The sequence below is a fragment of the Ictidomys tridecemlineatus genome, chromosome 3 (assembly GCF_052094955.1).
Source record: "Ictidomys tridecemlineatus isolate mIctTri1 chromosome 3, mIctTri1.hap1, whole genome shotgun sequence".
NCBI lineage: Eukaryota > Metazoa > Chordata > Mammalia > Rodentia > Sciuridae > Ictidomys > Ictidomys tridecemlineatus.
Genome location: NC_135479.1, coordinates 62,723,871 through 62,741,142, shown reverse-complemented (window position 1 = coordinate 62,741,142; position 17,272 = coordinate 62,723,871). Strand labels below are relative to the sequence as shown.

At 49.8% G+C, this 17,272-nt stretch overlaps 1 protein-coding gene across 1 annotated transcript in view; it reads left to right on the top strand.

The window, feature by feature from the left end:
* Positions 1 to 16,887, top strand: part of Myo15a (myosin XVA) — a 55,876-nt gene extending 38,989 nt beyond the window's left edge. Inside the window, exons 54-64 of the mRNA XM_078041105.1 lie at positions 7 to 32; positions 1,334 to 1,464; positions 2,892 to 2,986; positions 3,249 to 3,326; positions 3,938 to 4,034; positions 6,034 to 6,194; positions 6,797 to 6,930; positions 8,297 to 8,430; positions 9,027 to 9,160; positions 11,430 to 11,570; positions 15,209 to 16,887. Of these exons, the coding sequence (XP_077897231.1) occupies positions 7 to 32; positions 1,334 to 1,464; positions 2,892 to 2,986; positions 3,249 to 3,326; positions 3,938 to 4,034; positions 6,034 to 6,194; positions 6,797 to 6,930; positions 8,297 to 8,430; positions 9,027 to 9,160; positions 11,430 to 11,570; positions 15,209 to 15,310 (1,233 nt within the window). The 3' untranslated portion in view covers positions 15,311 to 16,887. The remainder of the gene's footprint in view (positions 1 to 6; positions 33 to 1,333; positions 1,465 to 2,891; positions 2,987 to 3,248; positions 3,327 to 3,937; positions 4,035 to 6,033; positions 6,195 to 6,796; positions 6,931 to 8,296; positions 8,431 to 9,026; positions 9,161 to 11,429; positions 11,571 to 15,208) is intronic.
* Positions 16,888 to 17,272: the final 385 nt, after the last annotated feature.

Here is a 17,272-nt window from a genome sequence, read left to right as displayed (position 1 = left end):
AAGCAGATCACAGATAACACCAGCTCTAAGCAGTGAGTCACTTGAGCCTGTACCCCCTGATCCCCACACTGTGTCCCTGTTCCTGGATGTACCAGCTCAGCCTCCTGCCTCCCTGGGCCTACCCCCCCTACCCCCCCCCCCCCAGATTCTCTTCCCTCACCTTCTTCCTCACTCACATTTTGTTTTGGGGATTACTTTATCTGGGATTTCCTGTTTCTGCTCAGTTTTCTCATCTGTAATGTACAAATCCAGAGACCCAACTAAAATTGGTTCAATCAAAAGAGGGAACTTACTGGTTAAGACAGCTGAAAAGTCAGTGAGTATATGGCTTCAGGAATAGATCCAGGTGTTGTTAGAAAGAAGGCTTTTTGCATCTCCTGGCACTGCCTTCCTATGTCATTTCCAAGCAGCCTCTCAGATCAGCAACATAGTAGCTCTAGGGAAATGTTTCTCCAGCTCGGCAAACCCAAGGAAAGCAAGAGTAACTCAATATTTGTTGCAAAAATTCCCCAACACAGATTTATTGGCCCAGGTACATCACAATCTCATCCCTCATCCAGAGTGCTGATTATCTATGCCTGAGTCCCATGCCTGTCCCAAAACCAATCACCAAAACCAGAGGGAGACAACTCTCATTGGCTGGTCCTGGATCAAATGCCCATCCTAAGCTAAGCGCGGTGTCAAGGGTGGGAGGCTGCAGTGCTCTCTAACTGCCAGACCTGACTCTCAAGCCCCTCTCCAAACCTCAGGTATCTAGAGAGGAGTGGGTGGTTTCCCAAAGGAAGCCCAAGTGCTGTCCCCAGGCATCAGAGATCTCCACAATTGAAACCACCACGCCAGGACAGGATGAAATGTCTACATTTCACTCTATGCAGGGACAGTGCACATTAGGTGCACAATATATATGCTGCTGACCCTTGGACTCACCTGCTTTACTTATTGTGAACCCTGCTGGGATTCTCTTAAGACCCTTGGACTCACCTGCCTGTCCCTAGGCCTTACCTACTGTGAACCCTGCGGGGGTTCTTCTGCACAGCCCCAGTAGGTTCCCTGTGCCCAGAATCCTCCCCAGACATCCCCTACCAGGAGAAGCCATCCCGGACCCTCATCCCCTTCCTCTCCTACTCCCACCTTGACTTCCCAGAAAGAATACACTTTCTGCACAGCTTTGGGGGCCCCTCTGCCCTGCTCTCATTGAGCAGGAGGGTACGTATCCTTAGAGTACGAATCTTTCCTGAGATCTGGAAGTCTTTGGCTCCATCCAGGAGACCCCTGGCACACACATTAGTACAGTGGCCACCTGTGATGCGGCCCCACATGTGTGTCCTTGCAGGGACAGCTGCCAGCGAGGCTGGAGGCTGCTCTACATCGTGGCTGCCTACCACAGCTGCTCGGATGTCCTCTACCCACACCTCCATCACTTCCTCCAACACGTGAGCAGGACCCCAGGCCTGCCTTTCCAGGGTAAGGAGCCAGTGCCTGGGGGACCTAGGGTTGCACCTCTCACATGGGGGACAGGGCAGGCAGCCTGTGGGAGGGGGAACCTAGAGAACCTGACCCTTTTTTGCATGTACCCAGGAAATGTTAACTGATGTTAATTTACTCCCCCAAACATTTCTAGAGGTCCCAAAATTGGCCCCATGAGTCATATGACCTCAGGATGAGAATGTCAGGGAAAGTTTCCGGGAGGTATTACCCTGGGAAATGAGCAGGTGGAAGGAATTTTCTGGTGGACTGAGTAGCAGGAGCAAAAATGGGAATGGGTGGCACATGGGAGATGGAGAGGAGGAGGCAGGCAAGAAGCCAGAGTACTCAGGTGAGGCCCTGCTTCTCCAGCTGCTGGGCCCAAAGTTGGTGGAGAAGTAGCTGCCTCCTCACTGTGCTTCCATAGCAACCCCAGGGGCCCTAAGAAAGAAGCAGCCATGCTGGAGACAGGGCTTCTCACCCTCTCTGCCTCTGAAGCTTTCTGTTTGCTTCAATTAACAAATATTCCCTGACCCAGAGATAAATAGACCTAGCTTCCCAGGGAAGGGCTCCCAAATAGGAGAAGACAGCAGAATGTCCTAGAACTCTTGATGCCCTCCCGAGGGCAAGGTGAGGACACTGCTTAACATAGAGACATGGAGCAGTGATGCTGGGGTCTTCTGCACTGGGATGCCTGGATGAGACAGGATGATTGGCATGGGGGTTCCTGCTGGCAGGATCAGAGCACCACTGTTTCCTAGCCACAGAGCCTATTAGGGGGTGAGCTCCCCAGGAAACAACTCAAGGTCACAGCTGTTTCTAGACTCATAGATAGTCAAGGGCAAGGCAGAAGGCCTTGGGCTGTGAGTTCGAATACAGTTCCTAACCTCTAGCTCTTGAACAAGGGCAAGTCACTGTTCCTTACTGGGCTCAGTTTTCTCAGCTGTCAAATGGAGGTATAAATGCCTGCCACACAGATTGTGGAAAGAACCAGTGGGTCCAGCACAGTGGCACACACCTGTAATCCCAGGAACTCTGGAAACTGAGATGGGAGGGTCACAAGTTTGAGGCCAGCCAGGGCAAAACTTAACAAGACCCTGTCTCAAAAAAAAAAAAGCATTGAGGATATAGCTCTGTGGTAATATGCTCTTGGGTTCAACCGCCAGTACATAAAAAATAAAATACAGCCAGTTCAGGGCTGGAGTTGTAGCTCAGTGGTAGAGTGCTTGTCTAGAATGCATGAAGCACTGGGTTTGATCCTCAGCACCACATAAAAATACAATAAAGATATTGTGTCCACCTAAAAAAATAAAATAAAATAAATAAAAATAATAAAATAAAATACAGCCAGTTCAAAGCTGATGACCAGAGGGGACCATTTCTCCTACTGTTGACCTTGGGCAAACCCTGTCTCCCTGCCTCTGCAGGGATTGCCAAAGCCTGTGAGCAGAATCTGAAGAAAACCTTGCGTTTTGGGGGCCGTCTGGAGCTCCCCAGCAGCATGGAGCTTCGGGCCATGTTGGTGAGCCTGGGGCAGGGGCCGAGAATAGGGGAGGCAGTCATGATGAATAGGAGGCAGGAACCCGGCCCAGAGTCTCTTCTGTTGGGTGCAAATGCGCCAGGGTGCGCAAATGAGCCCTGTTAAGTCCAGGTGCACAAGGCTTCCTATACATTCATGCCTCAGACCTCCTGGCCTGGGGATTCCCATGGCAGAGAACAAGCATTATCCCAGATCCCAGGGCCTAGCTTCTTATCCTTCTCTTGCTTACCACCCCCACCACCAGGCAGGCCGCAGTTCCAAGAGACAGCTCTTCCTTCTTCCCGGAGGGCTTGAACGGCATCTCAAAATCAAAACGTGCACTGTAAGTGCGGGATTGTCTCTGGTAAACAGGTGCTAGAAGGTCAGGGACAGCCAAGTCCCTGGGTGTGTGTACGTGTGTGTGGAGTGAGCCCCCAAGGGTACTGAGTCCCTCACAGGTCCAGACTTTTTTCTTGCCATTATTCCCTAGACAATATGACAACTATTTTATATGCATTTGCATCTTTGGGGGTATTATAAGTAATCTAGAATTGATTTAAAATATACAAGAGGATATGAATAGGGTGGATGCAAATACCGTGCCCTTTTATAGAAGAAACTTGAGCATCCTTGGATTGTAGTGTCTGTTGGGGTCCTGGAGCCCATTCCCTATGGACATTAAATGATGACTGTATTTGTCAGAACAAACTGAGCTTCCAGCTCAGGGTCATACTGTAAATAAAGGACAAAGGCAAAAATTGAACCTAAGTGTCTCAGACTCCCAAAACTGAGTTCACTCCCTGCATGATGATGTTCCTCAGAGACCTCAAAGGATCCTGCATCTCTGTGCAGAGAGACTAAGGAAATCTGCTCAGCTTCTGGGGCCTGGGTGGAGCTGGGAGGACAGAGGTCAGGCCCAGATAGCACAGTCTCAGTGTCCCTGCCCTGCCCCAGGTGGCCCTGGACGTGGTGGAGGAGATCTGTTCTGAGATGGCCCTGACACGCCCGGAAGCCTTCAATGAGTATGTGATCTTTGTTGTCACCAATCGAGGTGAGTGGCCAAGAGAACTGAGCATGCTAGACTCTTCCCCATTGCTAGGCCTTTACCCACGTGGGACCCTCCACCCAGCCTTGAAAGCCCAGGGTCTGGGGCCACTTTCTCCCCTAAGTTTGGAAGGACCTGTGTGTGTTCTGAACACCCCCAGCCCTTCATCTGGCCCACTGGGCTTTGTTTTGCCTAAGTTTGTCTCTCCCTGCTATAAGATTGGGGGTTCATGGAGTGCAGGGACCTCTCTTGAGTCTTCTCATTGCCCCTTGGGACCTTATAGCTGGGTGCCGGGGAGCATGAAGATCCAACCCTCAGGGAGCTTTTATTCTGGGAAGGAGCCTAAAGGTGCAAGAATTTATTCTTGCTTCTTGCAATAGGAGGCTCCTCCCAGGCCCTAGGACCCTTAGGAGACTTTCATGCAACCCTAAACCCCTTCCATATGCTGCATGCTTGGTCCTGAACCATGTTCCCTACCCCTGCCAATAGGAGGAGGGGATGGCAGATACTATGTCCCATGCACAATTCAAAGCATTTAAGGCCAAAAAATCTTTTTTTTTTTTTAATTTTTTCAGTACTAGGGATAAAACCCAGGGCCTAGTGCATGCTAGACAAGCTCTCTACCAGTAACCAGTAACCCCAAACCTCCTAATGCTATAAAATTCTCTCCCCCCACCCCACCAAATTCTAGAGATTGAATCAGGGCACCCTACCACTGAGCAATATGCCATCCCTTTTTATTTTTTATTTTGAGAATGTCTTGCTAAGTTGCCCAGGCTGACCTCAAACTCATGATCCTCCTGCTTCAGCCTCCTGAGTAGCTAGGATTACAGGCATGCTCCCCAGCACCCAGCTATAAATTCTTTTATCCCCCCCCCCAACAAGCCATTTGCAAAGGGGGAAATGAGGCTGAGGGAGGCTGTATTAGTTTCCTGTGACTGTTGTAACAAGTGAGCAAAACTCAGTGGCTCACAGCAACACAGATTTGTTATCTTTCGGTTCTGAAAAGTCCTGAATCGAGAGCGCAGTCAGGGCTGTGTTCCTTCTGGAAACTCTAGGGGACCATTCATTTTCTTATATTTTCCAGCTTCTCGAGGAAACCACATTCCTTAACTCATGGCCTCTTCTAACTCCAAAGCCAGCAGTGTAGAGTATTCACATTGTTCTCTGTCCTGGCCACCAACCTCTGAGTCCATCCTCACTTCTCCTTCTATGACTCTGACCCTCCTCTAGGAAGGACCTTGTGCTTACATTGGACACAGCCGGATAATCCCCCCCTTCTTGAGACCCTTAAACTTAATCATGTCTGCAAAGTCCCTTTTACTATGAAGATGTCATAGGATAGGGACCATTATCAGCCAACCATAGAAGTTCGGTGATTTATCCAAGGTCACACAGTGGGGATTTGAACCCAGGCAGTTTGACCTGAGGATTCTGGACTCTTATCATGTCAGACCCCTCATCTTTGCTAAAAATAAATGTCCATTCAGGGGGAAAAAAACTCACGTTTCTTTTCTAGGCTTAGACCCCAGGCCTTCCCATCTCCCACTTATACCACGAGGGTCTTTCCTGAGGACCGTCTTCAGAAAGATACCCTCTGGTGTTCATGGGCTGAGTCCTGTTGTGCATGTCCTTGTCCCCAACTTCCTCTGGAAAGTGCCTGGGATTTCTTTAAGCATAACCCAGGGTGTTTTCCCAGACCCAGGCAGGCCACCCTCTAAGGTGATCTTCAGGCCCTTTCCCTGGGAGAAATGGAATGTAATTTGTACCTTCGAATTGGAGTTATTCCTCTCTTTGGTCATCAGTGTTTCGGTGAAACACAGGGCACCCTATTGTATAAATATACTCCCCTTTAATGAAGAAAGTGTGTCCCAGCGAGGGGAGGTGGCTTAACGGAGGGGACATCTCACCTGAATGATAGGTTGGAGTCTGTGCCCTTGCTCCATACAGTTACACACGTGTACAAGTGTGCCCCCACCCAGCCCTGCCTCCCTGCTCTCTTCAGGCCAGCATGTGTGCCCTCTCAGCCGCCGTGCCTATATCCTGGATGTGGCCTCGGAGATGGAACAGGTAGATGGCGGCTACATGCTTTGGTTCCGGCGTGTGCTCTGGGATCAGCCACTCAAGTTTGAGAATGAGCTGTATGTGACCATGCACTACAACCAGGTCAGCACACATGGGCCCCTCTGTGGCTCAGGGACCTTGTGGGCTTCAGAGAGTCTGTGAGGTTAGAGGCCGCAGCCTGTTTTTGCAGAACTGGTGTCAATGCTAATGCAATCCCATGTACAAAATACAAACACTTAGCGTTTGTGGCCACATGGTGTCGCTGTTGAAGCCCTGCCCTGCACAGTCTGGTACTCCAGCTTCCTTCCCATCTTGAGTAGTGGAATGGAAATAGGATCTCTGATGCAGATCTATCTGACTAGAATCTCAGGGGTTCAGCCCTGCCTTGTGTTTTTGCAAGCTTCCCAGAGACTCTGGAGCATGCTCAGTTTTGAGAAGCATGGATCTGACGGACATGTGTGTGCATCACATTGTGGATACTCTGCCTTTACTAGCCCACACTCTTCTTACCTCATTGTGGGGACTCCCTCATAAGCTCCAAGGACACCATTCTCAGAGCTCCCCCTCAAATGCCTCTGTCATCATTCATCAAAAACCAGTGGTGGATAAGGCTGGAATGATAACTGCCTGTCTCCAGACTCCTTGTAGGTGAACACCTGGGTGTGCACCTGCCTGGCAGCCCCTCATGCATCTGCTCCCCACAGGTCCTTCCTGACTACCTGAAGGGCCTCTTCAGCAGCGTGCCAGCCAGCCGGCCCATGGAGCAACAGCTGCAGCAGGTGTCCAAACTAGCTTCACTGCAACACCGTGCCAAGGACCACTTCTACCTACCCAGTGTGTAAGCACCTGCCTGTCTATCAGCCAGAGCAGACAGGCACCCTGGCACCCTCAGGGCACCCCACCTTCCTCAGAGTTGCCCATCTCGGGCACCCAGGATCCTCTCTTGTACAGTAAGGCTATCTGAGAAGAGGCTGTCCTGGCCCTGGGGCCAAAGTTCTCTGGCTCACCATCGATGCTGGAACAGCTGACATTAATAACTCAGAGCTAATTTAGTGATAAAAAAATATTCTCTGCATATGTATTGTCTTAGCTTCTTTTACAACTATTCTTTCCTTTTTCTTTTCTTCTTTTTTTTTGGGGGGGGATTGAACCCAGGGGTACTCTACCACTGAGCTTTTCTTTTCTTTTTTTCTTTTTGGGATTGAACCCAGGGGTACTCTACCACTGAGCTACATTCCTAGACCTTTTTACTTTTTATATTGAGACAGTCTGAGGATCTCGCTAAGTCACCAAGGTTGGTGTCAAACTTGTGACCCTCCTGCCTTAGTCTCCTGAGTTGCTGTGATCACAGATGAGAAAGCTGAGGCCCGGAGAGACTATGTGGCTTACTGAGGCTTAGCCAGCTAGTAGGTGAAGGAACCAGGAATGGTTAAATCTGGGGATGCTAGGTCCAGATGCGAGGTTCTTATCACAGCAGTGCAAAGAAGGCCAGATGTTACCAAGTAGTGGGAGTTCCCAGGGGTGGGAGCTCCCAAGGAGAGAGGGCTCCCCTGACTTTCTCCCAATCTTGCCCTGTCTGCAGCCCAGGGCAGCTGGGATGGACTGGGGCTGATGTTGATATTTTCACATGTGCCAAGAGGCAAAGAGCCTGCCTTGAGGGAACCATCATGTGACACACAGAAGAGGACTGAAGAAAGAAGTAGGGTGGACAGGCCTGATAGTCCTTGGAGACTCAGCCTAGAGGCCCAGCATTCCTCTGCCTCCTGCTCTGACCAGCCCCTTGGTGGTTGCTTTGCCCTCTCTTATATCTCCCCCACCCCTGTGTCTCCCCAAACCTCTCTGGCTTGGACTCCTCTTTGGGGACGGGAGCTACAAAGGATGAACCTGCCGTGGGTTCAAGTCTCCCCACCACACATACTAGTTCACGGTTGCTGTGTGGCCTTGGACTGCTCTGTGGACTTCTAAGAGCCTCAGTTTCCTCTTCTGCAAGCAGGGATCTTGGTGGTACCAGCCCTGGCGGGGCCACCCACCTGCCGTGTACCAAGGCACCACGGGAGTCCTTGCACTCCTATCTTCCCCTTCTACTCTCCCCAGCGTTTAGTATCCCAGGGACACATAACACTCATGTCCACTTTGCATCACACCTGCCGCGCAATGGAGATTAAGTGGCAGGTGCTCAGGGCAGTTGTCCCCTCCACACGCAGGCGGGAGGTCCAGGAGTACATCCCGGCTCAGCTGTACCACACCACAGCTGGCTCTGCCTGGCTCAACCTGGTCAGCCAGCACCGGCCACAGACACAGGCACTCAGCCCCCACCAGGCCCGTGCCCAGTTCTTGGGTAAGAGCTGGGGATACAGAACTGGGGGGTATTGTCATGAGGGGCTTTACTAAGGGGGGATTCGGGAGGAGGGGGAGACATAGTTTTTCCTTTTGCACAAAGGCTTTTCAGTGGCAGGTGAGCTACCTACCTATTGGGAGAGGAGACTTTTTTTTTTTTGAACTGGTGATCCTCCTGCCTCAGCCTCGCAAGCAGTTGGGAGAGACTTTTTTTTTCTCCCCTTTGGTACTAGGGATTGAACCCAGGGTTACTGAACCACAATCCCTAGCCCTTTTTATTTTTTTATTTTGAGACAGGGTCTCATTTGCTAAATTGCTGAGGCTGGCCTCAAAGTTGTGATCTTCATGCTTCAGCCTCCAAAGTAGCTGGGATTACAGGCATGTGCCACCGCATCTGGCAAAAGGAGACCTTTTTTTTTCTCAAAGACATCATTGGAGTGGGACTGTGGGAAGTGAGGAAGAAGGGATAGAGGAAGAGGCCAGAGAGGTGACAGAAGGAAGTAAGGATGTTCTTCAGGCCAGCCATGCAGTTCAGGGGCAGGGCTGTCATGGATGGGCCTGGCCTCACATGGTAACACCCGCTCTCCCCCACTGCAGGCCTGCTCAGTGCCTTTCCTATGTTTGGCTCCTCCTTCTTCTTCATCCAGAGCTGCAGCAATGTTTCTGTGCCAGCCCCCTGCATCCTTGCCGTCAACCATAATGGCCTGAACTTCCTCAGTATCGAGACCCATGTAAGTGGCCTCTGCCTGGCTCTGCCCATCTTCTCCCACCGCCTCTGTCTTCCGGTCCCCCATCCACCCCGGGAGCCAAGATTGCCAGCTGTGGGAGCCCAGCTCCACCATTTCCCGTCTGCATGACCTCCAGCCATCCTCTCCTCCTCTCAGAGCCCTGCTTCCCATCTGGAAAATGGGAGTAATAGCAGAATCCACTCCAGAGAGTGGAGGTGAAGGGGGGTGAGGTGACACACTCTAAGGCTTGCTCAGGCTGCCTTAACAACACACCACAGGCTGAGGGGGTCGCTCTGCCATGTGCAGAGGCTGAAATCAAGTGTATCTAAGATCAAGGTGTCTGCCAGTCTAGTCTCTTCCTTGTCCTACAGATGGCTGTGTATCCACATGGCCTTTCCTCAGTGTGTGCACATTCCCAGTGTCTCTGTATCTAGAGTTTCTCTCTTCCCGCTTTTTTTTTTAACACTTTACTACTGAGTAATCCTTTCTGTTTTGTTTTGTGACCAGATCTCACTAAATTGTGAAGGCAGGCCTTGAACTTGTGATCTTTCTGCCTCAGCCTCCAGAGAACTGGGATCAGATTTATTCTTTTGTTGTTATTTTGTGGTGCTAGGGATCAGACCCAGGGCCTTGTGCAAACTTGCTCTACCACTGAGCCACATCCCCAGCCCTCAGATTTCCTCTTCTTATAAGGAGACCATTCATGGTGTTGCATGCCTGTAATCAAAGTGGCTCAGGAGGCTGAGGCAGGAGGATCATGAGTTCAAAGCCAGCCTCAGCAATGATGAGGTACTAAGTAATTCAGTGAGACCCTGTCTTTAATTAAAATATAAACTATGGCTGGAGATGTGGCTCGGTGGTTGAGTGCCCCTGAGTTGAACTCCTGGTACCAAAAAAAAAGAAGAAAAAAAACAATAATGGGTTGGGACTCACCCTAATAGCCTTATTTTAACTTTCTCACCTCTGGTTAGTCAGTTTTTCATTGCTGTAACAAAATATCTGGAAAAAAAAACAACTTAAAAAAAGAAATATTTATTTTGGCTTATAGTTTCAGAGTTCTCAGTCCATGGTCAGTTGGCTCCATTACTTTGGTCCTGATGAGGAGGACATCATAATGGAAGAGCATGGCAGAGGAAAGTGTGGCAGTCAGGAAGCAGAATGAGAGCAAGGACTGGGGAAGAGATGTAGTCCCCAAGGCCACATCCTTAGGGATCCATTCCTTTCCACGCATTCCCACCTCCTGCAGTTTCCACCACCTCCTGGTAGTCCATTCAGCTGTCAATGGATTAATCTGCTGATGAGGTCAGAGCCTTCTTGATCCAATTTACCAAAAGCGCCACCTTTGATCTTTGCTGTATTGGGAACCAAACCTTTGATACAAGAGCCTTTGGGGGACATTCCAGATCCAACCATAACAACAACTTCATTTTTTTTTTTTTGGTAGTACTGGGGATGGGATTCAGGGTTTTGCACATCCTAGGCAAACACTCTGCCACTGAAGTACCTCCCCAGACCCTTAATCACCATTTTAAAGTCCCTTTCCCTAAACAGAGTCACATTCAAGGTATTTGGGCTTTACAGGGTATTTGCAGAGGTCAGAGTGCAGCCCATCACAAATAGACCCTGAGAGCCCCTTTCTTAGGCTTGCTCCTAGAAATAGAGTGTGAGATGAGGATTCCAAGGCAGGTGGCTTATTTGGAGGAGATTCTAGGAACACTGGAGGGTGGAATTAGGGCAGGGAAGGGGTGGAGACAATAAAGGCCCTGTTACCACACGAATTGCCAATGTGGGTAACTGGAGGGTAACTGGAAGTCGGTCCAGCTCGGGGGAGCCCTTGTTACTTACCACTCCCTGTCAATCATTAGTCCAGGGCTTCCTCCTGCTGCATTAAGTCTCCATCACTGTACCTTTCCCTGAATTTTGTTCCCTTTGTTTCTTGGGCCAGAAATCAAGCCCCAGAACAAAAGGATACAGATGTTCATGAAAGCAGCTTTGACGTGAAGGTCAGGGCACCAACAGCATCCACGACATCCCATATCCCCAGCATTTTTTGAACAGTGCCAGCAGATGCATCTTTTGCTAATTTATTGATTTAGTTTCACAGGTGAGGAAACCAAGGTCCAGAGAAGAATAGTGATGTGCTTGAGGTTGCACAGTAAATCACTAGGGATCCAACACTTGGACTGGGGCCTCCTCTGTTCCACTGATCTGATTTGCAGGGGAGGTGATAACAGTGATTGAAACTGTTCCTGTCTTCCTCCTGCACTCCCAGGAGCTGATTGTGAAATTCCCCCTGAAGGAGATCCAGTCTACACGGACCCAGCGGCCCACAGCCAACTCCAGCTACCCCTATGTGGAGATTGCGTTGGGGGATGTGGCGGCCCAGCGTACCATGCAGCTGCAGCTGGAGCAGGTGGGTCCAGCCCCCACTGGCCAGGCTCTGTGACACAGGCTCTCACTCTTGTGTTCCACTCACCAGGTTCTTCTCTCCAGGACAGGTTTAGGTCCTGGCCATGGCCAAAGTAGCATCCGGCCCAGCTCAGGGAACAGAACTGCAGGTCATTTTGGTGGTCTTCCGGGGAAGCAGCTCAGTAGTGGGATCATGGAATAGGACTCAGGCTTCTGCAGAAAGGTGAAGAGTTTGGTGGGGCACTGGGGAGATAGATCCAGGGAAAGGGACTTCTTGGAGTTCTTCAAATATTAAGCAAAAAATCAGGGTCTTGTTTCTGAGGGTACGAGGGAGCCATAGGAGTTTGGTGAATGGTCAGGGTCATGGGAGGTTTGAGGAAGCTGACCCAGGCCGAGGCATGGAAGCTGAATCACGGGACCCAGGATGGTGGTTGGAGAAAGGGGGCTCCCCTGTGATAGGGAAATGGAGGCCTGTCTGCCCTGGGCCTTCTCAACTGTGGCTGCTTCTTAAAAAGGCATGGGTGACTTCTAGGCTCCTGTCCAAGTTCCACAGCCCTCAGGGCACGACCAGAGTTTCCACTCTACCAGAGAGACAGGATGGAGGCTCAGAGAAGGGGCAGAGCTGGAGATGGAGCCTGCCACATCCCCCGTGGAGATCTTGGTCCAATGTCAACCTCTACGACAGGCCTATCTTGAAGGGGCTGATTTCCCAGGAACGAGAGAGGGGCTTCCACTGTACCAGCCCTGCCTCTGAGGAACAGGAACAGCACAAAACCCCCTTGGAGATCTGTGACTCAGGACCAGGCTCCCCGTCCCCCTCCCATGCTCTATCTGTTCCCAGGGTCACTCTGAGCCTCCCTCTGACAGCCTTGGCCTCTGGGCCTGCATTGCTTCCCAGAACCTGCCCTCTATGCTGTTGTGTCCTTCTGTCTCCTCGTTCCTGCCCCAGCACCTTTTCTTTGGCTCCTTTTCTACCATCTCCTCCCCAGACCACCTGTATATGTTTCCTTCCCACTCTCTGCCCCAGGCCCTTTGCACTCACTGTTCCCTCTACCAAGAATGCTATTTCCTTATTTGTCCTAGGGCTCCTTCCTTCCCTTTGCTCAGGTTTCAGCACAAAGAGCCCCTCTTCTTAGAAGATTTCCCTGACCCTCTGTGATGAATTACCACCTCTACTTCATTAGCCCTCATGATGGCTTACAGATCAGTTAGGTATTTGTTTACTTATTGTCTATCTCGCTCTCCAAGATACAAGCTCTAGGGGGACAGAGCTAAGGCTGTCTCCTTCACACTGTGTCCACAGCACAGTGTCTAACGTATAGTAGATGCTCAATGCATGTTTGTTGGCTGGTTGGCTGGCTGGCTGAAGACCTTTTTGGCTTCTCCATTTCCTTGTAGCCCTCCCTGCAAGGAAGCTGCTACTTCTGCCTCCCTCCTGTACATGTGGGGGGTTCATTCATTCATTCATTCAACACATAATCATTGAGCATCTCTGTATAGCAGTTTCTATATGAGCCCTGAGAATACTGATGTGACTGAGACCCCTGTAGTAGCCCTCACAGACCCTGGAATCTCAGATATGAAGGAATCTCTCCGGAGGTCATAAGCAGTACTAGGAGCATGTGCAGAGGACCCAAACTACACAGGAGGTAAAGGCTCCAAGGAGTAGGTGATTTCTGTGTGCAGCCAACAGACCTGGTCCCCATCCCACCTACCTTTGACAAGCAGCATGAGGGCATCTCAAGACAGTCCTGTTTATCTTTGAACCCCAGTTTCCATACCTGTCCAGCTGGGCTACAGTTCCAGCAAAGCCTAGAACACAGCAGCATGTGGGCAGGCAAAAGACTGACTACAGGGGAGGACTCCCATCTTGCACACACTCATTTCATTAGCTGGGGTGGCCTCCAGGGTGCGGTGATCACAGATAGCCTTGGCAGAGAGCACTTCAGGGTGACTTTGGGCCTCTTACCATCCAAGTTTAAATCTTATCACATACCAACTATGAAGTCTGGGAATGAGCAATTCCACAGCTTTAGGCCTGCACTTGAACACATGGCCCTGAGCATCTCAGCGAGACCCTGTTTCTAAATAAAATGTTTAAAAGGGCTGGGGATGTGACTCAGTGGTTAAGCGCCCCTGAGTTCAATCCCCAGTAACCAAAAAACAAAAGAAAACAAAAAAAAAAAAAAACAACAAAGAAATAAATAAAAAGGGGGTTGAGCATGTAGCTCTGTGGTAAAGTGTCCCTGGGTTTAATTCTAAATACTGCCCCTTAGGGACACTGCAGGAGCCCAGTATGGTGGCAAGCTCCTGTAATCCCAGAAATTCAGGGGGCTAAGGCAGGAAGGTTGCAAGGTTGAGGCAAGCTTCTGCAACTTAGCAAGATCCTGTCTCAAAATAAAAAATAGAAAGGGCTGGGGATATAGCTCCGTTGTAGAGTGCTTGCCTGTCTAGGATGCAGGAGACCCTGTAATGCAAAAAAAAAAAAAAAAAAAAAAAAAAAAAAAAGCAAGGGAGGTGGATACTTCAGGGATTAAATAGAAAGCTCTCTAGACAAGGCCTGGCACAGTCTACACTTAGTAAGTGCTGCTATTATTTTATCACTCTCAGCTCCTATCACTCTAGGAATCCTAGGGCAGGGTGGGGTGGGCTTTTCATATTGGCTTTGGTCTGTGCACCTCACTCCCAGGTCAATTTTCCACAATTCCCTCGTGCCATCTCCTGCCCTGTTCCACTTGGGAGACCTGAGTCTAGGTCATCGTTTGTTCTAGGCTGGGGTGCCAGGGGTAACCATGGCAACCCATTATTAGAAACTGTTCCCATTTATTGACCAGAAGGGTGTGGTACTAGGAATGGAACCTGAGATCTGGTACATGCTAGGCAAGCGCTGTAACACTGAGCTACCCCTCAGCCCCTTGGACCAATATTTTTTTAAATGTAAAGGATTTATGTGAAATAAAATTTCATTGATTTGATTCCCTAACCACTGCTTGTGAGGAAGGCCCTGGTATATGAGACCTTCACCAGGTGTGGTGGTGCACGTCTGTAATCCCAACAACACAGGAGGCTAAGGCAGGCGGATGGAAAATTCAAAGACAGCCTCAGCAACTTAGCGCGGCCCTGAGCATCTCAGCAAGACCCTGTCTCTAAGTAAAATATTAAAAAGGGCTGGGGATGTGGCTCGGTGGTTAAGTGCCCCTGGATTCAATCCCCAGTAACCAAAAAAAAAAAAAAGAAAGAAAGAAAGAAAAAAGAAAAGAAATAGAAAGGGGTTTGGGGATGTAACTCAGTGGTAAAGTCCCCCTGAGTTTAATTCTAAGTATTGCCCCCCAAAAAGAACAGAGACCTTATTATAGGTGAGGCTCTGAGAGGCTCAGAGAGGTGAAGCAAGCATCCCTGGTCATGCAGATCACACACAGCAGCATCACCAGACGTATCTTTTCCCCTACTTGCTCGGCTCTTATAACCCACAGCCCTTCACTCCATCTTCCAGCCACTTCCAAGCACCCGGGGAGGTGGGGATGAGGGTCCCTATTGCAGATGGTGGTCTCCACCTCTTTCCAAACCACATCTGTTATGCATGTCCCACACCAAGCTGGGAAAGGGTTAGTGGACGCAGGACTCTCGCTGTGTCCCCTGCAGGGTCTGGAGCTGTGTCGAGTGGTAGCCGTGCACGTGGAGAACCTGCTCAGTGCCCGAGAGAAGCGACTCACACTGCCCCCCAGTGAAATCACCCTGCTCTAACTCGGCCCCCAGCTCTCCAGCTGCCTTCCATCAGAAGACTTGCCACGTGGCCTCAGAGGAGCCACTGGACCTCTCTGGACCAGTGATTTCCCCAGAACCTTGGGGCGGGGGGAGATCAAGGGAGACAGGAGGAGCGACTTAAGTCCCCAAGAACCCATGAAGACTGATCCAGAGTTGGGACAGAAGTACAGCATGCAGACTTGGATCAGCTAGCAGGAGGAACTTTCGAAGGCTGGCCGCAGTGAAGTAGAAGGCAAAACCATGCAGCCTCCTGCCATGTGCCTGCTGCAGACCCTGCTTCTGGTTCCCACCTATGGCAAGGAAGGCCCTCTCCAGTGGCCTAGATGTGGTTGCCTTTGGTTTGATATTTGAATCTGTTCCAGCTCTACATCCCAGCCCTCTACACATCCTCCTCAGATGGCCCCACCTTGCACTGCCTCAGCCTGGATTTGTGACCTTGGTCGTTTCTGTGCAAATAAAAGGCGTGCCTGGTAGCTGTTTCCTCCACAGAGTTGCTAAGGAATTAGAAAACAAGCTTGAGGGAGGAGGCTAGAGTTGAAAGCATAGCTTTGCGTCTGGCTTACATGCCTGTGAGCAGCATTTCTAGCAGAGATATCTACTCTTATCTCTCTTCACAGACCCTATCTCCCCATTCTGCACCTCTTGGGTAGCCCCAAGCCTAGGACCCTGTCACTAGATGAGCCACACAAGGTTCACAAGTGATGTAGTGGAGAGGGAGAATTTGGAAAAGCACTTTCCAGGGAATGATGTGTTAGGGTTGGGTTTTGACAGAAGAGTAGGAGTTTGTTAAGAAGAGGTGCTGGGCGTGGTGGCACATGCCTGCAATCCCAGCAGGTAGGGAGACTGAGGCAGGAGGATCAAGAGTTCAAAATCAGTCTCAGCAAGTTCCTAAGCAACTTAGTGAGAACCTATCTCCAAATAAGATATAAAAAAAGGGCTGGGGATGTTGCTCAGTGGTTAAGCACCCCTGGGTTCAATCCCCAGTACCAAAAAAAAAAAAAAAAAAGAATAACTGGAAGGAAGAGGGACAAATATTCCAAACAGAGAAAACTGTATTTGTTCCCTGCTATATCCATCCCCTGGAACCTATAATAAAGAATAGGCACTTAAAAATTACTTGTAGCTGGATGGCGGTACATGCCTATAGTCCTAGCTGCCCAGAAGGCTGAGGCAGGAGGATCACTTGAGCTATGAGTTACCTCTGGCTTATTGCCTTTGGGCAGCACTTCTAGTAGAGATATCTGCTCTTACCACACCCCTGAAAAAAATGAATGAATGTGGACAGAAAGTACTGGTGCTTTGGGAACCTCAGAAAGGGGAGAAGTAGGCTCAGGAATGGGAGGAGGATAGTTAGGTAGGGACATAGTTCTAGGAGTCATGGATGGCATCAGAGAAAGGATAAATTTGCTCATTCAGCCATTCACTAATTATTAAGTACCTACTGTGTACCAGGCATATGCCAGGCATTAGAAATGTCTCCGGGTTCGATCCTCAGCACCACATACCAAAAAAGATGTTGTGTCCGCCGAGAACTAAAAAATAAATATTAAAAATTCTCTCTCTCCTCTCTCACTCTCTTTAAAAAAAAAAAAAAAAGAAATAACTACAATCAGGACAAGACCTATGAGTAGGTGCTAGCCAGGTGATGAGGGAAGGGACTGGCTCATGCAGGGGCACTATGATGGACATTATTAGTGCCAAACCCTGAGACTGAAGAAGCTGGCAGGGTAGATTGGGTACAGTCCTTCAGGCTGTATTATGAATTTAGGATTTCATCCCAAGACCCATGAGGAGCCCTGGAAGGTTTTCCAGTAGAGAATGGGGTGCCCAGATGGTATTTTGAAAAAGATTTTCCAGCCAGGTGTGGTGGTGCACACATGTAATTCTGACTCTGGAGGTTCAGGAAGGAGGATTGCAAATTCGAGATCAGCCTGGGCAACT